The sequence below is a fragment of the Hoplias malabaricus genome, chromosome 5, assembly GCF_029633855.1.
Source record: "Hoplias malabaricus isolate fHopMal1 chromosome 5, fHopMal1.hap1, whole genome shotgun sequence".
Taxonomy (NCBI): domain Eukaryota; kingdom Metazoa; phylum Chordata; class Actinopteri; order Characiformes; family Erythrinidae; genus Hoplias; species Hoplias malabaricus.
In genome coordinates, this window is record NC_089804.1 from 27,762,087 (window position 1) to 27,783,192 (window position 21,106).

Here is a 21,106-nt window from a genome sequence, read left to right on the forward strand (position 1 = left end):
TCAAACGATGACTGTGTATGTGTCTATCTGAAGCGCTTTAAAGAATGCTAAGAATGGTCACTATAAACAGGCTTGACTGGAAACGTCCAGCCAAAATTGACACTGCTGTGCAAACTGAATGGAAATCGTATCTGGAAAGTAAAATAAATTCTCCTTTATCCTCTACTGGATCATGGTCCTGGGTTTCGAGTGTAGATAAAATCACTGATATCATATGAATTTATGTTCTCTCCCTGCTGTTTCATAACAGGATAAAAATATCAGTATCCTCTTTGGTTAAATATAAAAGACAGTGGTATGTTGGAGGGTTATTATTACCATGCTGCAGATTAAAATGAACATTTTATTATGGAACTTATATTGGAATTACAGCTGATAACTTCAAATGATAATTTTATTAACTGTTATTTTTTGTGTTGAACACCCATGGACAAGACTTCATGTCCTCTCTCTCTTTGGGTTGGAAGGAAGGCCCACTCCCCCATCTTGTGACATATTCTGTTAATTGATGCAGCAGAAATTGTAGATAATGTTCTCCTGTATGTGGTGGACCATCACTTCTCAGATGAAGCACATGTTATCACTGTGTCATAGACAGTGATCTAGCTAATGATGGCAATTGACAAGTATATATTGGCTGAAATTTCCAATTACAATTAAAAATTTAATATCATATTCACAGTATATTCACCAAGGTATTGGGACACCTACACATTCTAAACCTACAATCATTAATTGTCAACTTTCACTGACTGTGGAACAACAGTGCCAACTTTATGGACTGTTGGCTTTCAGAACTCATCAAAATAGCACTGTAATTTGTAATGTGGTCTGACACTTTGTGGCTGGGTTTCTGTGGTTCTTAGAGGCTTCCACTTTTCAATAACACCACTCACATTTGGTCACAGAAAGTCTAGGAGGAAAGATATTTCACACACTGATTTTATTTCAACAGTGTTTGTAATGGTCTACAACAGAAAAATTCTTGAATTCAGTTAGGAACTTGGAATGGCCTATTGTTTCAAAAATACCACACTGCATGAATAGATGCTTGATTTTATGCACATGTGGCAATGAGACTGAAGGAAACACCTGAATTCAATGATTAGGTGGTCTGTCCCAATACCTTTGTATATGTATATATATTTTATATTCTATTATGCTTGTAAATGTTACACAGTTGGGACTGATTGTGAGTAGATGATGTCAATTGTATGAGATGTTTTAGCAATATTCTGTAATACCAATCCAATCTAAGAGTTCATGTGAAAGAACTGCATGTGGAGCATTAATAGATTAATTATCAATGGTTATTTTTTTTCAGCCCAGTAATTCCAATAAGCAAATTCCTATACCTTTCACATGGGAACCATTGTTCTGCTTGAGCTACAACCATCATAAACACCAAACGGACTCCTCTGGTGAGGGGAAACTCAAACAGCAAGAACAGGGCAACCTTACAATTGTGGGGGAATGCAGTTATCTCTGTCTTGTTTACATTCAGAAGCTCTGTTTATTTATTTTAAAGTGGAATGGTATGTTTGAGGAAATAATCTACTGTTGCTTGTACTTCTGATGGTTACCTTTAAGCAAGGTAATGCCTCACACCACAAGGCCCCTAATTGTGTAATGGAGAGGCAACCATCAACCCCCCAGAAGTGGTATGTGAGCCAAGTTTGCTCAGTTTGTTGAGCATTGGTCCAAAATCCAGAAGCCCAATAGATATAGCAACGTTTGTGTTGTCTTGATAGTCTTCTTTAAAAATTGCATCTTCCTTTAATTGCCCTGTGGCTCCTTTTTTGGAATTTCCCTTAACCAAGGGCCCTTTACTGAGTTTCCAAGAATCTGTGGTGCTGGATCTGTGATAACCCAAGCAGACCAACAGTCCCTCCTTCACAACACAGTAATAATCTTTTTACATATGAATGTGGTAAATTGATTTTGCACACTCTCCTATCTTGATTCATTTGATTTGTGCACCAAAGGGGATATATGACAGAAAGTTTACCCTTAAGCCTTTCCACCATGTTTTTACTTTTCTCTGACCTGATGCCACCTGCAAGCACAACCTCATTTCACTGCTGTCAGGGTGTGAACGTGGAAGTCCAACAACACGTATTTGAGCAATGCTCTTATATCGGTCATTTTCAAAGGTCATAGAACCTAGCCAGACAAGTATATCAAGCCAGACGGATGATGTTAGCTGGTCACTTATCATTTAGAGAACACAAGCAGCTTGCTCTTATCAAGGCTTTGGCTAGAGACAGCTATCATTCTCAGTCTCTGTAAATTATGGTAGTACACCAGTCAGCCATAGCATTAAAATGACCTTCTTTCTACAATCACTGTCCATTTTATCAGCTCCACTGACCATAGGTGCTTATACTTTGATTGTCTTCAATTACTGATTGTAATACAGCTCTGTATACACCGTTAGCCAATTTTAACCCTGTTCCTCAATGGTCACTCCACTCTCCACTCTGTATTTGTAGAACTCCATATGCAAAACACTCTAATACAATGGACAATGAGAGTAGAAATAAGGAGGTGATTTTAATGTTTTGACTGATATTAATTCGGTAAGTAATAGATGACATGCTGGTGTCATGAATTCTCAGACACTCAGTTTCCCAGAATTTCTAGTACTATGACTTTAATAGACACTTTATCACAAATATCAGTCAAGGGTGAAAGACTGGTCTCCTTGTTCTACAACAGGTCAGTCCCCCCAGACTCCAAGAATCTCTGACACTCAGAAACTCATAATAGGGGACACCCTGGTTTGGGAAACACCCATCTTGAGAGCCAGGGTGGCATTGATCTTAAGCGAGCAAACACCTTACACAATGTGTAACCCGAATGTGAAATCTCAACATACAAATATCAACTTGACACTGAGGTTTTATGTGATCCAGGACCAGTCATGGACCAGGGTCATGGACAGATGATCTACCAACTGAGCAAATCTAGTTCACCACCTTGGGCAAGTTGATCATCACTTGAGATTTTGTGCTTGGGTTCTGCAGGGTGCAAGACATTCACTCGCTTATGTGCAAGGCTGCCCTGTTCCTTCTAGTTGGACTTTTCCCCTTTTTTCCCCCTTTTTGGGTTTCTGAGTGTCTGATGAAGTGGAAGGTAAAAGGACACACACAATTAGCCCAGAATTAGCACACTGTTTGTTGATTTTATGAGCAGGCTTCCAGACACAGACGATGCTTTCCAGTTCTCCCTCCTTAAGGCATAGAATATAACAGAATATTCTTTGCCATTGTGTGAATTACCTTGTTGTTGTGAGTTGCTTGTACTTCTGAATAACCCTTCAAACTTCCATGGATCATTGGCTTGCTCCTAGACCCCTGCTTTTCTCAATTACTCAGTAAAAATGTTTATGTGATTGATGCTATGAAACTGACCAAGACATATATGAATTGTACAAAAGACTGGTTTAGTTATTGGCACAGCAGTTTAAGCATTAATCTTGTCAGCAGCAGAGATTGCAGGTTTGATTCCAGGTGATGCCTCAGCCATCCCAGGTTAGGAGTCCTAGAAAGTCCAGTTGGCTTTGCTATCTGGGTGGGTAAAATATTACAGCTAAGTTAAGCTAAGGCATCTCTCAGCTGATGTGACAGAGCTGTGTGCTCAACTCTTAAATGGCATTGCATCAGCAACAGCTCGAAAAGAAGTGGTGGGCTGTCTCACATGTCTCTGAGAAAGCATGTGTTCACCGTTATCCTCCCAAGGGTAGATACAGGGAAAATCAGGGGAGATACAGGGAAATGGAAGGAAACTGATGACTAAAGGCTAAGAAGATAATTCAGCAAATACTCGGGTTACATTGGCACCCCCTTCAGGACACACAATGCTTTGCATGTTAAGGGCAGTGGATAATGACTATTTAATGCTTCCCTCATTTTTTCAGTCAGAGATGGGGCAGTAAACTGTCTTTTCTAGTCTCTTTGAGTTAAAACATTGCCAGAATAGAACATAGTTGACTGATCAGTAGGTTTCATGCCCAAATAAAGAGCTCCAGACACAAGCCATTTTCGCACCCATTGATACTGATAGGACACTAAAACACGTTCTTCTTTGGGCAGGACCCCTACAGCACCACCACAGAGCAAGTTTTTTTTTAGTTCTTAAACCCTGTGACCACTCTCTTGCCACTCAATTAGACACACCCACCTCGTTGGTCCACCTTGTAGATGTAAAGTAGTTGCTCTTCTGTTGATGCACAGTTTGTTTTGGTCATCCTCTAGTCATTCATCAGTGGACACTGGATACTGTTGGCTGGATACCTTGGGTTGATGAACTATACTTAATCCAGCAGTGACACTAATGAGTTTTAAAACTCCAGCATTACTGCTGTGTCTGATCCACTTGTATCAGCACAACACACACTAAAATGTGCAGAGCAATAGAATGAACTACAGTGTACCTGTAAAGTGAGTAGAGCAGATAAAATGTACACTGAATGTAGAAACAAGTAGGTGGCTTTAGGTTTAGGGCTGATTGTTGTAAATGCTTGCTGTCTACAGCTTACCGTGAGCTTTAAAGTTAAATCAGAGCATTGGCGTGCATGTAAACAGAGTAAACGATGCCAGAATGGGGCTTCAGTGAAGCTGTGCAGTTCCAGTCAGCAGACCCCCTCTGGTTCCCTCCACAGGGAAGCATCTCGATTATTGATTGAAGTCTTAAGTTGAAGTTCAGTTAAAAGGTTGGGGGAAAGTGTGGTGTGAACTGGAATATATCAAACCTATAGAGAAAGTAAGCAGATAAAAACAGCATTAAAGAAATGAATTATTCATACTCTTAAGTTACAAAGATGTGGTGAAAGTTTTATTTCCGATATTATGGGATGCCTCCATCCCTGAAGATCTGTTTTTGTTGTGTTTCTTTTCATCTTGAAAGTCTTTCTGTATTCAGGAAGCATTTGACTGCGGTCTGAAGTGCGGTCTGATCTCTTGTCCTCTTCTGACTCTCTGACTTATGTCTCACACACACACATACTCTTCCCTGCAGAATGAGGTGTTCCCTGAGCCCCTCTTCACCTGGACGCGAGTGGGTGGCAGGCTGCTAGATGGCAGTACGGAGAGGGAAGGGAAGGAGCTGGTTCTGGAGCGAGTTCCGGCCGACTTGAACGGATCCATGTATCGCTGCACGGCGCAGAACCCTCTGGGCTCCACCGACACGCACACACGCCTCATTGTCTTCGGTGAGTTTATCCCCAACAGACACATTACTGCAATACCAAGAACTCAGACTACAACAAATGGCCAGAAGTCTGTGGACACCTGACTATTCAACATTTTATCTAAAATGAAATTAAATAAAATGAAGACATTTTAATAACACTTTTAATGAAGCCTGTTTTTAAGCCTTTATAAATGCAGTTATAACTCTTCGTAATTTGGTAATAATGCTTTGTAAGTAGACTGTAAACATATCATCCACTGCCTTTCTCTTCTGAGGTCTTGTGCCACAGCTGGTATGTCACAATGGGTAGCACTGCTGTTGGAACCCAAAACTGAAGCAACAGGTTGGCCTTGCCCTTAAGCGAGGGAATGACGCCAGGTTGGAGTTTCTCTCACTAGTGGTGTCCCTTCTAAATTTTTGAGCTCCAGAGTTTCTCAAGGTCTGGGGTGAATCTGAGAAAGCCAAGCAGACCTGTGGAGTCAGTAACCCTCCTGCCATTCAGTAGTGGTCAGTTTTAGATGCAGAAAAAGGAAAGGGCTTTGCAAAATTATGATGCAACTTCAACCACACCTGAGCTCTTAGAAATCAGTGTACCATACAAGATTCACTTTAATTCTTAAGTGCTCTTCAATTCCCTCTGATTTCTTTTATGACTCAGTGGATTTAAAAAAAGGGAAAAAAATATTTACAGATATTAGTGGTAGATTTAAGTGGCTGAATAGATTCATTGGTTGCTTATAGCCTTTGTTCACTGGACAAAACTCATGTGGTCAGAGACTACAGATATAATTTTAAATGCCTTAACAAACCTGTGGGTATAGTTTCATATTAATTTCATTCTCTTTAAACCCAGATTAATACAAAGTGTGAGAATATATCTTCATAATGTTGTCTACCTTAGATTCTATTTATTAATGTGGCTGTCAACTCATTACCTTTATCCATTAGGAGTATTAAAGGCAACGTTCAATATTTTAATCAAAAAGCGATTTTTATAAAATTCTCCTCACCATTTGCTGCTCTCCAGTCAGTTTGTGATTTGGATACTGGTTTAAGAAGTGCAGGTGACAGTAAATGAGAACAAAAAAGGCTCAGTCAGACATACTCTCACCACAGAAAAATGGCAAAATACCCTACAAACATTGAAAGTCATGGAAAGTAATGAGGATATTGCTTTTTTCCTGCTCCATAGGTGGGTAATATTGATTTATTTTGGCTGTTTCTGATTATTTATGAAGGAACCGACTCTAAACTCTGGAGACTACTAAGAACATGAAAGTAAAGACCGAAAGTGCTACAAAACATTACAAAAAAAAACTCAGATACAAAACTCAAGTTACAAACAAGCTTCTGAATGTAAACCAACCAGAGAGAACTGCAGTTCCCCACAATCATAGACGTCCTCTTTAACATGTATAAAATCAAGACCATAGCCAAGCAATCACCACAGACTAACAATGGCAGCAAAATGAGCCATGATTAAGAGCTCAGAGACTTCATGGCAACATTCCCCCAAGTCATTTAGTGGTATTTCTACCCGGCTAAGTCTATCATATTCAACATTATGTACTTTTATTGTGAAGTGAAAGCATCTAGGAGTGAAAGAAAAAACAGTGAATAAAAATCACTACAGAGGCCAATACTTCCTCTGGAAATGAACACAAGAAATGTGTGACAGGAGCTTCACAAAGTGGGTTTCCTTAGCCAAGCAACTGCACACAAGCCTCTGCAAACATAGATCACTTCTGCAATGACAAGAGTTGACCAGAGTATGGTAATTCAGGTCGTTACTGGACTCTGGAGTAGTGGAATGATAACTAGTTTTTGGAATATTTTAGTTTATGACATTTTCTTTTACCTTAACCTAAGATCACTGTGTGTAATACTTTGCTTCAGCTGAACAAATAAATAAATAAAGGACTGGGTTCTAGTTTAGTGGAGGATAACACTGCTCTATACAAAGACTAAGGTTCAATTCCCTACTTGGGTAACTACACCATGCTATAGCAATAAAAACTTTGAACATGGACTCATAATACTGCTTACATCTGGAAATAAACTGTAGCCCGCACTGCCAAATTCAAATGTGCAAATGCAATGGAAATGAAATGGAAATTCTTGCTTGTCCAAGGGTTTGTTTTCCTCGCTACAATTATGCCTCTGACACCGTGTATTCTGAAATAACTGGTACAACAACCATGTTTTCTGTCTATATACTCTACTCGAATATCCTTTTTTTCCGAATGTAGCTCTAGTTTCACATTAAAGCTGTATATCTTCTGTATCATTGAGAGTTATTGAGATATTCTGAATATTTGCACTTGAGATGACAGCCCCTTGAAGGCACATTGAATCTGCTTCTGTATTTTATTTTATTTGAAACTGATGCAAGAGCAGATTGTTCCCCGACTCCTTTGTTGGTGATCAACTTTCCTTCTGAGCTCTGGGTCTTGGGAGAAATAGGCCCCTAGTGGAGCAGCAGATCTAATCAAAGCGACTCTTAGGAAGATGAAGGATGTTGGGCCTTTTATTGAATAATCCCAGAAACAGCCATTACATTGCCCCCACCCCTGCCCCTCCCCTCCTCCTCTTTTCCTGTGAGATTCCCTGTGAAGGACTGGCACCACCTCCAGGGTGTGTTACTAACTTGTTCTCAGTGATTCCAGGCAGACACTGGACCAACCTTGACCCTGAACTTGATACGTGGTTACAGACAATGAATGATTGAATAAACACACACACACACACACACACACATTAGTGGTGTCAAAAAAGTAATACATTTTATATATATATATATATATATATATATATATATATATATATATATATATATATATATATATATATATATATATATATATATATATATATATATATACCCTAAGCTCATCACACAGATACATCATCACTATTTCTAAAAATAACTTGCAATGCAGATTCCTAGTGTGACAAAGGCAAGACCAAGGTAAATACAGAAGCAGGCAGTGTAATACTAAAGCTTCATTGAGACATAAAGATGAGAGAGAGAGAGAGAGAGAGAGAGAGGCATAATGGAAGGGAAGACAGGCAGTCCATCACCTGACGAATCGCCTCACTGCCATCTTCTCATTAAGATCTCCTGCAAATGTATAAATGGTAGGGCGGACCAGTTGGGGAGTGGTTTCGTGGGAGGTGGTGGCTTGGAGAAGCTATTTGGCAGGAAGTGGCTCATTGGAGAAAGGTGCTGTCTGAGGTTACAGATGGAGGCAAAAGAAAAAGAGGGGCATTAATGTCCATTTAACGGCCCGCCGCGCCCCATGGCATCCCCTGGCCCCCTGAAGATTGTAGGCCATTCGTCTGTGTCCAAAGCTGACTCTGAAGCTGATGGACCGGTCCTGGACTCTTCTCTCTCTGCCATGGTACAGATGAGTGAATACGGGCCTCGGCCCCTTCATTACACATCAGTGGCTGTAATGAAGAACTGAGATTAGTAGCCAGACACAAAGGAGCTTATAGCTTTGGGCCTAGGTGTAGAACAAGGTGGCGAGATTAATGGTGTGGTGAGTAAGTGATGTGGATAGAGGTGTGCTTAGAGAGATGAAGGTGTTTATTCAGCAGTAGAAAGAAGATGGATCAGACACATCAGTGTTTCTTGAGTTCTGTATTGTTAAGGAAACTTAACAATAAAACAAACAAAATAATGTTAGTTTACCTAAAGTTAATTTTTTGATTATTATTATTATTTGATTGCAATTTCTGATAATAGGGCGGCACGGTGGTGCAGCAGGTAGTGTGGCAGTCACACAGCTCCAGGGGCCTGGAGGTTGTGGGTTCGATTCCCGCTCTGGGTCACTGTCTGTGAGGAGTTGGTGTGTTCTCCCCGTGTCCGCATGGGTTTCCTCCAGGTGCTCCGGTTTCCTCCCACAGACCAAAAACACACGTTGGTAGGTGAATTGGCGACTCCAAAGTGTCTGTAGGTGTGTGTGTGTGTGTCTGTGTTGCCCTGTGAAGGACTGGCGCCCCCTCCAGGGTGTATTCCCACCTTGCGCCCAATGATTCCAGGTAGGCTCTGGACCCAAAGTGACCCTGACTTGGATAAGTGGTTACAGATAATGAATGAATGAAATTCTGATAATGTTATGCAGAAGGTCTTAGGACCTACTAGGCCTTCTATGAAATGATCAAAGCTGTTTATTCTAACATAATTTGCAGCAAGGTTTTTGTAATACTCTAAGTGTTATTTAATTTCTAACTTTTGGTGGAAAATTAAGGGCATTATTCTTTGAACTTGAAGTTGTTTTTTTTTTCCTAAGGTATCTAGGTAGGGTATGTCAAGTGTTATCTGCTATTGATTAGCCGTTTAGGAGCTGTACAGGAGTCCTTACACATCAAATTAGCATTTGAAACATAATTTGGAAGAGAAATTGGGTTCAACCAATCAGTTAAATGTAAAAAACGACAGCACTAGCAGCAGCTCCGAGCTACATTTCTGACAGCCATTTTAAAGCTATAACAAAAAATTACTCTGGGGTGTTCACTTGGTATTGGGGTTGACCTTGTGTGCTCATGGTTGAATGACTGTGTTGGCAATGGAAATCAACCATTAAAAAGGCACTGGACGTGCAGTTTGTGTTAGTATTATAGCTTAGTTGCAAAAGTAAATAAGCAAACTTCCAACACCAACCATGGGGTATCAGCTTGACATGTACTTTTGACATGAGGGGGAAATTTGCAATTTTGTAAACATGAACTATTCCTTCAGAGGAGGTGCCACTCTGCCGGCAGGAGAGGATGAAGTTTGGTGGTCCACAGCTGAGGAAAAGTTTCCCATTCTCACCTCGCATTTGTTAGTGTTGTTATAGAGCAGCCTACCTGCAAAAGACAGCACTGTTTTTTCAGCCTCTAACATATTCTCTCTCTCTCTCTCTCTCTCTCTCTCTCTCTCTCTCTCTCTCTCTCTCCTTCCTTTTCCCTTTCTGCAGAAAACCCAAGCATGATGAAAAACACACAGAATCAAAACAGTAAGTATATGGACATCCTTGGGGACTTAGTATGCGGGGGGATGCCATGCTGTAGGAAAATGTTTTGTTTATTTAGTTATTTATTTATTGTTTCTTTATTTATTTATTTTATATTTTTACCATCCTCCTCATCCTGTCTGAGAAGGATCTCTGACATATTTGAAATGACTAGAGAGCCACCTGCGGTACCTGGCTGTAGCATATGCTTCCCTCCGCAATGCACTATATGGATTCAAAATTGGATTTTTCGCACCGGTAATATTTCCACTGCTCCTTCCTCATGCATGTGAGCAGGGAAAGAACTCTATAAAGCCTGTTAATAACGTGTGCTAGGCTTGGGATTGAAATTACCTTGAGGCTGGATGAAGTCACGTACCGCACCGGCGGAGGACAGCGCTGTGTCGTCACAGCAGACTTTTTCATTCTCTTTCTTTCACAAGTACTGTATGCAATCTGACACAAATTTGTGGGCCACTGGATCTCTGACAGCCTTTCACATGAGTCACGGTGTGATCTTCCAGAACTTTCCTCTGTGTAATCCCACCGCCTTCCGATGATTACTGCAGTTTTGTGCATCAGGGATGTTTATTTTGACAAAGCATTGGAGAGAGAGAATGTGCTCTCCCACTTTCTGCACATTAAAAAGTTAGTAGTCAAATCTAGTACTGAGTTCTGAAAAGTTGTGGTATCTCCAGACCACCTTAAACACACACACACTCCTCTAACAGGAGAACAGACAGAGGAGGGAGTCTCGAAGGGTTGTTGTTTACCACCGGGCAGAGGTCTTCAAATCTTGGATTTGGATCCACGTTCCAGGCCGGGGAAAATTGGCCACGTTAAAAAAGGGCCAGCTGGTATGACACCTTATCTGGTCAGTCAGTGACTTAAGCCGTTGCAGCTATAGTATCACACCAGTTGGCCTCCTGAAGACCTCATAGAGTGACAATTTAAAAAAATGACAATGATTTCTAGAAATATCCTATTCATTATTTCCCATTCACAAACTGAGTCTGCATCCCAATACACTATGAAGTATATACTATGTACTTACCTTGCAGACTAGATGCTAGTACAAACTGTTAACACTACGTCATTTCGTACTACATAGATGTGATAAACTGTTGCTATTACAGTGGATGCCATAAGTTTCATTTGCAATGATGTCCATTGTTTTTTTCTTTTTCAAAGACAAATTAAAATACCTCCCTCCACACTCCATAATGCACAGTGTAGGTCATATTACAATGGTGTTTACAATACTACAGTGCACTGTATGGCAAATAAGTAAACCATTTATATTTGATACAGGTTTCACATCCTTCTGTCTAACATTTAGTGCACTGTCTGAGCATAGCAGCATTAGTTTTATAATCTGTGAAGTGCAATAGGGAGTAGGGCACTGTTTGGAACAGAGCTATACAGTTCCAGACATGAGAATCTCCTCCTTTTCTGTTTCCCATTGGACTGTGAGACAATAGTGTTTGTGGATTTCTTAGTATACTCTTTGACACTTGCAATTACATGACATACTACATACTCAAACACTAGGTAGTATTAGTATGAAGTGCACAATTGGGACACAACTGGTATTCCTAATATGGGCATGACACAGTATGATAGCGGAATGATTTTACCATGACTTTAGTGCTCTACAAAACAAACTGAGCAGAATCTGAGGTCATTACAGTATATTAACAAATATGCACCAAAACGCCATAGAAAACAGCTGCAAGGTTGAGGGTTCCTGGGTTCAATCACCACCTCAGGTCACTGTTAGTGAGTAGTTTGGTGTGTAAACCCTGTGTCTGTGAGGGGGTTAATCCAGGTGAGTATTAGATGCCCTGTGATGGACTGTGCTCTCTACAGTGTGGGTTAGCTTCAGACCCACTGTAATGAATGAATGTATAATGAACTGAAGTGCCCTCTTACAGCATGGGTAGCTTTTCCTCTGAGGCTGCTGTGTGTCTTAAGGATCCAGTCATTAAGAAAGCAGCAGTGGTCCATCACTTACCAAAGCGGCACAGAATCCTTAGAATGCTCAGTTTGTTTTGTAGACCACTACAGTCATGGTAAAATGATTCCACTGGCACTGATGGATTACAGCTGGTTCATACACACCTCACCAGCTCATTTACAATTCATTACAGACTCATAGGAAAAAGGAGGGACTGTCAGATTAACGAGAGTGAACACAAGAAACACTACTCCCTCCTTCATTTTCTCTGTCTTTCTTATTACAACTTCCTTTCCTCTAATTTTCCTTCTCTTTTCTATTTTTTTTCCTTCATTATTTTATTTTCTTGGGTTTTGCTTTTTGGGTTGGGTTTTGCTGGTTCTTCTTTTTCTCTCTATCTCTTACCCCACCCCCCACCCCCCATTTATCTATCTACCTATATTTTCACTGTTTTCAGTTTTCATCTTCATCTTTTAATCTCATTATATTTTCTTCTGTTGCTCTCTCTCTCTCGTTCGCTCTTTCTTTTAACCCCCATCCCCCCAAACACAAATACCTGTGGAGGTCAATTTGAATATGTAAATGAGGCCGTGAGCAGGTGTGTACGCAGGGACAGAATGAGGTCATGGCGGGTTTTCAGTCTCCTGCATATGCAAGTCAAATGGCTTGTAGAACAAGGCCCCAGGAGGTCAGGGTGTGTGTGTGTGTATATATTTTTTCAACTTGAATTATATGCAGCTTTGGGTGCAATATGTTGGATATTTACATATCACAGACAGGTTGCTGGGAAATCTCTCCGTTATTGGGTGGCATTCAGGGGGAGGCTCGGAGTACAGCCACTGCTCCTTCCTATTGCACTGAGCCAGTTTAGGTGGTTCAGGCATCAGGTAAGGATGCCCCCCAGGACACTTCCCATTGGAGGTATACCAGGCACAGCCAACTGGGAGGTGACCCAGGGACTGTTGGATGGATTAAATCTTCTGGCTGGCCTGGGAATGACTTTGGCTCCCCAAGAGCAGCTAGAGGAATTTGTGTCGGTCTGGGACATCGGGGTTCCAGAGATGCCTTAACTATCCAAGGCCATGAGTCCAAGAATGCAAAGTTGTACCCCGAGTTGAATTGACCAGAGCTCCAGAAAACACACAGATGGAGCATTTTCTTGTTTTTAGTTCCTTCTATTTCCCATTTTCCTTTTCCAAATCATTTCCCATTCTCCGTTTTAGCATTTCAAAGTGAAAATGCAAACAGTCCTATCTGTTTTGCTGGTCTTTGATGAGAATATAACACAATGCAAATGTTCCCCTCCAGCCCCAATGCATGATGAAATATTTTTGTGTGGCTTTGTGCTCTTTCTGGAGCTTGTTCAGCTTGATACACCCGTGGACACTGTCATGGTTCACACTGAAGAACCTAGTATTTTTTGGTCTCAGATGGAAACTATTTTTTTCCGCTTCCAGAACCTATTTATGTGGAAAAGTTTTGAACGGTTCCAAATTAATTTAATGAATGGAAACTAAACTGGTTCCACCTTAGTGTAATGGACTATTATTACTATTATTAAGTGGCATTGTGTGTTTTCAGGAGTCCTAGCTAATGGTTAAAATTGGTGATGAGTAAATTAAAGTGAAAATAAGGATAATCAGTAATCCCTTACCTTATTCTGATTTACTTGCCATATGAAAAGAAGGAACTCGGGCCACATAAATGTCAAACAAGTCTCCAATATCAGCTGTAAGTCATTTTTGGGCCACTTTTGACTCACATCTAGTATATCATGACTAGCATAGCCATATTTTTGGCAGATGTGGGCCAGAACTGACTGGTGACATGGGTCAAATGAGCATTTTTAATTCGTGGGCCATTGCATTGCTAGTGCTGCATGTTTGAAAGAAGTGGCCCAAATCTGCAAGGCAAGTTGGTTATGGATTCTAGTTTGCAGGCTTATTGTGACTCCACAAATTCATCACCAATATTTAGTTCAAGACCCGCCATACTCCATGTTGAAGAAACGAGTAACAATTCTCATCGTCGGTGGACTGCCTATGATATCTGTGTTGACGGAACACTGCTTAAAACGCCTGTGTCGGCCATCATGCTTTGAGGGCTTATTGGGAATCATGTAATATGTGTATGTGTTGGCCTTGTAGTCGCTTGGCATTAGTGTACAGCTCACTCAAAGGCCTTTTCCAGTGCATTAGGCAATTATAACACAGTATCTGCAGAGCTGCTTGGTCATTGCCTGCTTGTCCTCTCCTTTCCAATATCACTGAAGCACTCATGCAGAAACCCGAGGCTTTCTGCCTGTCCCTGCGTCTATTATATTTGCTCTGGGGTCTTTCTGTGAAATGAAACAAACTGCTTTTGTTTTCTCAGACCGTGGTAAACCCTGCTGATAGTGGACTGAGCACCTGAAGGGAGGGTTCTGCAGATTTGTTGATGCAGCATATTTGGTTGTCCTGGGGAGGGGGGAGTGTGACAGCTCTAAGATGTAAGCTAGATGTACTGCATATTCCTGACAGTGCCTTTGTTTCTATAGTGTTATAAAATATCGACTTTCTGGTTTAGATATAGTTTCACTCATTCATCCCTTATGGAGCTTCATCACAGAAAACATGGATTCAGTGCTCAACAGTACAGAGTTGGGAAGGGCTTTATACCCCAATAATTGACATATGGCATTGAGCATGGCAACCATAGGCTTGGACGCTGCTGTTCCAGATCGTCCCTTTTTTATTGCTTCTCTGCTATGTGTGCACAGCTGAACATCTGTGTCCACCTTAAGTACACATTCTCTTCAAAGAGCAAACAGAGAACACACTTTAGCATGTATTCATTGGTGAATTTGAACATATTGAAAAGCTTATTGCAAAGTTTATAGCTTAATAGATATATTATATTAAACCTTTTCTGCAGTGACTCCTCTACTGTTCCTGTTTGATGTGTTAGTGATGTTGTGTGTTTTTTTGTCATGTAATGAACACAGTAAAACAAAGCCAAACATTCCTAGATTTTTATTTTGAAACAGTGTTTCTAAACAACAGAACACAAGAAACAGGAATACAATTAACATATAATTAATAAGGTCCAAATAATAAAAGCTCTGAATAAACTTTCACAATGTCATTGTGAAAGCTCAGTGCATCCAACATTAAAAGAAAAAAAAGTCTTGTGCATCTTCTACACAGTGAGAGGCAACATGGCAACACACATAAAGCTCTGGTTCTATTCTGAATTATTTCAGGATGCACAGCATGAATGTATACATGCCAGGACTCCTCTAAGGAAAAAATATTGTGTTAGTTACTAAATCATTACACTGACAACTAGTGTTCAGGATGAATCAGGGGTTTTCTGTGTATTGTAACAAACCCATTTAAAACATGGCCAATCCCTTGTAGGGCACCCTCTCTGTGGTGCATAAAGTCATTAAGTGATTAATCTAGGAATTAAAAAGCAAACAGCTGCTTCATTTCGTGTGAATTGTAGTTATTTATGGCTCCTTTACTCATTTAATTTAAAAAATAAAGTGTTTATTTGTATTTTTATTAACTTTTTTTTTTAACTCTCCATAGGTGGAGCCCCTGGTTTGCACATGCTCAGTCTGACGTGGCTCACCCTGGCCCTCACAGTGATAGCCGAATTGACGTGAGCATCCCCAAAGTGAGAGGAAAACCAATAAGAAGAAGAGGAAACAAACACTCATGCGTCTGATCCGACCAAGCACACACAAACAAACACACACGCATAAACACAATCTCACACGCCACCCACATCCTCAAACAGATTGTGAAACTGAACCACACCACGTCTTGGTGGACATCCGCATCCTCACCAGGGGGCGCTACGTTCTCTTTTTTTTCAACACTATTTTCTTTTTTGTTTATTTGTTTCTTTTATTCTTGGGAGAAAACCTATTTAAAAAAAAAAAGAAAAAAAGCCTAACGTGAAGAAGGCACCAACACTAAACAACACAACTAATATATGAAGAACAAAAAGAAGAAGAAGTTCCACCTCACATTTATGCCCTTGCCTTGTCTATTTTTTTTATTATTTATTTTATTTTTGTTTTCTGTTGAGACTGGAATTGAATACAAAATAGGGTAAGGAGCCTGAGACTCAAGTAGGACAATGTTCTGGACACACAGTGAAGAAGGATAATAAAGAGTAAATAAGAACTGCTGCTCCACCCACTTTAGCACAAACTGGACACGCCCCCTTTTTCAGACATACTTCTTTTTGTGTGATTTTAGCACAGTATTTTTTGCCATTTTTAGTTTTTTTTTTTTTTTTTTTTCCTGAATGGCTCATGGCTGGAATGTACAAAAAAGACTACAAAACAAAATAAGAAAAAGAAAAAAAGAAGTCCTGTGAACTGGTGACTATTTCTTTGGAAAGAGTAATGAGAGAAAAAAAGACCCTCTTTTTAAATGTATTTTGTGTACATCCCTGTAAATAATGAGAAGTATATTAAAAAACAACAAAACTAAAAGTTATAAGTGGGGGGAGGGTGGGGGGGGGTACCGTGGGAAAGAGATCAGATAAGCTGGGTTTAACTGGTTAGCATTTAATGGCTTTATCGCTTATATTTTGGTCATCCCCATGACAACCATCGCCAAGGAAAGCGTCCCAAGGCTTGAGAGCCTGAGAAATCGAGATCAAGACCAGTAGACTCTCCTTCTTTCTGATCTCATAGGTTTTGACTCTGTGCCATAGTCGGGGCATGTTCGGAACCTGAGACAAGAAAGAAAGAAAGAAAGAAAGAAAGAAAGAAAGAAAGAAAGAAAGAAATGAAAAGCAAACTAATCATCCTTTCTCCATGGTGTATGTCTGCCTTTCTCGGGGTCGTAGTGCATGTGACGTTCAACGATTATTTCTCCCCACTGCTTTCCATCGGACCACCTGTTTCTTCAGACCCCACCTCCCCAGCCCCACTTTTTTCTCGTCGCATAATATATTCAGTGACCTGCATTGTGTACAGTATGTAACTCTCTCCTAACAGTTGCTGCTAGGATCATGTTAGCCACCATACTGCTCTCCCCCTTGCCCCCTGTCTCTCCCCCTTTCCCCTTCTCCTTGCTTCCCCACCCTCCTTCAAAGGAAGCTGAGTGTAAACAGGGTTGTTGCATTTGTTTCATTTCACCTGTATTAAAAATGGAGATGATCAACTTGACCCGGCTGCGCGTCCTAATGCTAACAGAGGATGTTTTTTTGTTTTGTTTTGTTTTTTTCTGAAGTGGGTATTCAAACTGTATTTGACTGTGTTGGGATCAGTGGTATCATGAATGTCTTTTAGGACCCAGAGAAAGACAATGAAACCCCTATATGAAAATGGCCTTCCAGACTCTTTACTGCCCACCCTTTCTTTATACCAATCTTAATCAAAACCACAGTCATTAGTTAGTGAAGATAGTTTCTAAATGAATGCTGACATTCTGAAATGTAGTAAAAATGGGACACTTAACCACCACACAAGTCATATTAGGTCCAAAAACCAGGCTCCTGAGTGATTCAGTGGTCTTGTCATTAGCCCTAACATCAAATCTTTTGTTCAAATCTTGGTGATGCTGCAGGCATCCAAGATGTGGAGTGCAATAAACTGGCCTTGCTCTCCCTGAGAGGGCAGGATAGCCCTTCTTCTCCCCTCTTTACAAAACCAAAGCTAGCCAATGTGAGACTCTATTGTCTGCTACAGATCTTTACAGTAAGCCTTCTCCTCCAAGTGTGCTGGGTTTCTCTGCGCTGTTGTGTTAGTTGTAGTAGGCTTCATGTCTTGGAGGGAGCTGGTGCACAACTCCTCAATGATTTTACAATAACATGAAAAGCTACAGTCTTTAGGTTATAAAAAAAATAATACAATGCTATCATATTCCATATAATACTTATGATTAGAAGTTATAATTAATTACTGAGGATTCTATGTGTGATCTTTTGTTTTTGTCTGATGTAACTTGTACTTCATTAATGGTTGTAACTAGATATTATATAAATGAAGGGTGGTCTCTGACTTTTGCACAGTATTGCATACCACATACTACATACCAAGTACCTATTATACAATATTATGTAATGCTGTACTTATACGCCACCATACTCAGTACACAATATTTAAAGTACAGTGGAACCTCTACCTACGGAGTTGATCCATTCCGTGACCCGTTCCGTAAGTGGAAAAGTTTGTTTCTCGACTCAATTTTCCCCATTTAAAAGAATGGAAAACCAATTAATGTATTCCAGCCCCCACCCCGAAAGTCATCCTTTTTTACAAAACTCTCAAATTAGTAAAAAAAATACATGTAGCGTTACTAAAAATAAAAAAGAAATACAGTGGAAACAGTAATAAAAATGAAATAAAACAGTTTTAAGTGGTTACACATTGCTACCTTGAAGACGTGATGACTGGCTGGAGGAGTAACACAGGCCCTGGCTGTATGACGGGGGGTGGTGGGGGTGGGTGGAATAACGGAGAGTAGGCGGGTGAATGTGTAGAGACGAAGTGTAGATACAGCTTAACTTAGCACGAATTTCGATGTCTGCTGTTTACACTAATGCTAAATTGATAAAGCTACAATTTGCTAATCTTAAAAGCTCACTCATGTCTGGGCGCGCTGGGAAACTCGCCTATTGGGGTCAGTGGCCATTTCCAGCCGCCGGCTCGGCGGCGGCTCGGGTTCGTTTCTAGAGTCATGGTTCGTTGGTGGAGGCAAAAAATATTCAAATGCCTGGTTCGTATCTTGCAAAGTTCATTAGTATAGGCGTTCGTTAGTGGAGGTTCCTCCCTACCCATGAGTCATGAATTTATAATGATGTGGTCACCTATTGTAATGCTATGTAATGACTCCATGAGTTACAGATAATTCCACCCCTCACCCAGCATAATTAACTCTCTAAACAGCTTCTCTACCATTATGATGTAATAGGCTATAACAGATTGTTTATTTGTTTTGCATTTAAGGTAACACTTTATTTTCATGGTCCACTGTAACTGATCTCTCTAGAATCATCTTCCAATCAGGGATTAAGACAGGAATTAATTGCAATGCTACTTTTTTACTTTATATACATGTGCTCATGACAAGGCGACGTGTGTCTTCTGCTCCCATATCCCATGGAAGTCAAAGAATGCTGCATATACTTGCAGGAGATAGAATGCCCCAATCGTCTGGTATGTAGCACCATGCCTTTTTCGAACTTTGATAATTCACATTGCTTTGCTATGAGCACACTAGCCAGTTTTCATTCTCATTCACAGAATAACCCCTCCCAATTTATAGGTGTGGGTGTTTCCAAGCCACTCCCAGAGATATGTAATTTCATGCTGCTATCCCATGAAATCTGTCATGTCAGCGTACGAGTAATATGTGCACTGTGTATCTACCTTACATTAGCTGAACTACGTAAATATTTCAGGTCTTTACAAACATGGACACTGTTGTAGGGGACCGTATAATGTATGGCCAAATGTGGCTATAGCTATGGTACATTTCTTTCAGAAATAATCTGGACTATTCAGAATGTTTGCTGTCTGGACTTTAGCTCTGGATGTTCAGCAGTAAGCTTTTGCTAAATACTCTTTTCATGTGTGGCCAGCATTGGGCACATGAATATTTGTGTCCATCCCCGCACTGGCCGCTTGTGTGAAGCGAGTCTTTTGTAGGTTATGCTTCAGAGCACCTAATACCATGGCGGGGTTAAAAAAATGCTGGACAAACTTCAAAACATGGTCTTTTTTGCATTTGCGCCTCCAACGCCAGGCTGCTTGGAAGTCAGTAGGAAAGTATATGGTCCATCCACTGAGGTTTAACCCCTTGAACTTGCTCCTAATGCAAAATAATCCCACTCTTTTTTTTTCTACTAATTTATTTATTTTGTTATTTCAATGCAATTTAAGGTATTCCACACACGCACACACACATACACACACACAACGTATTAAAGGATTAGGACTGAAGCCTAGGTAGGAGGGGAGATTTTATGGGCTTAGCAAAAAATAAGGGAAGATAGTCCCCCCCTGTCCTATTTGCCTTGTGTTTTCACCTTCTCCACCTGAGACAGAAGTTCACTTTTTCCAATCATCATTCCATCAGTTAGTTCTTCTCTTCACCTGTCAAACTCTTAAGCATTTGTTGCATTCTGAGGCCTCTGCAGATTTGAAGAGCCCCTACATACCAGACCTCTTCACATTTCAATTGATATTCACGGCATCAGCCCACAATGAAAGCACCGACAAAAAAGTGTTGGGAAGCACAGCTAAATGGCGTAATTATTCCGCCTGAATAACACTTGCACCATTAGCTTTGTTTACAGAGTGATCGGGTCCGCGTGAGAAAAAGAATATGCTTTTCGCGCATTTCATCCCCAGCTGCAGGAGGTTCAACACCATCCATTATGAGAAGGGAAAAGGATAAACATATGCCCTCTGTTTACTGGAAAACTAAATATATCAATTAGACATAAATAGAAATCTATTGCACTTAGATTCCAGTGTAATTAGTGATTGTGTGAGTGACTGGGTGAGTGTGTGATATCCTGTGAAGGGGGTGTTCCTGCCTAACCTCGATCAGGATGAAATAAACTTAATAATTTAACGTATGAATCAGTGAATTTCTTCCTCCACTGTTTCTTTTTTTCTGCTAACTCATCCACCAATTTTCAAGTTATCAACACTACTCCAATTCTGCAGTGTTCAGTCTGATCTGGCATGGTTTTGCTTGTATACAGCTTTTTGATTGTATGCATAGGTTATTCACATCAAGCATGTTCAGAATTTGACATTCATAACAATGAATGACTTAATTTATGTATTACCTTAGCACCCAGTCTGCAACACCCTAGCAACAACTTAGAATGCCATAGCATGTAGCTAGCACCTAGCATTTGTGTTACCATAGTAACCATTTATCAACACCCTATCAAGTTCCAGAAATACAACCACTTAACAAACCCTAGTTACCACAGA

General features: G+C 40.4%; 1 protein-coding gene across 2 annotated transcripts in view; it reads left to right on the top strand.

Annotated features, from left to right (window-relative positions):
• The window catches only part of igsf21a (immunoglobin superfamily, member 21a), a 336,305-nt gene extending 318,993 nt beyond the window's left edge, over positions 1 to 17,312 (top strand). For both annotated transcript variants that reach the window (XM_066671813.1, XM_066671814.1), the window contains exons 8-10: positions 5,020 to 5,212; positions 10,158 to 10,196; positions 15,723 to 17,312. In XM_066671813.1, coding sequence (XP_066527910.1) covers positions 5,020 to 5,212; positions 10,158 to 10,196; positions 15,723 to 15,799 — 309 coding nt within the window. In that variant the 3' untranslated portion in view covers positions 15,800 to 17,312. The remainder of the gene's footprint in view (positions 1 to 5,019; positions 5,213 to 10,157; positions 10,197 to 15,722) is intronic.
• Positions 17,313 to 21,106: the final 3,794 nt, after the last annotated feature.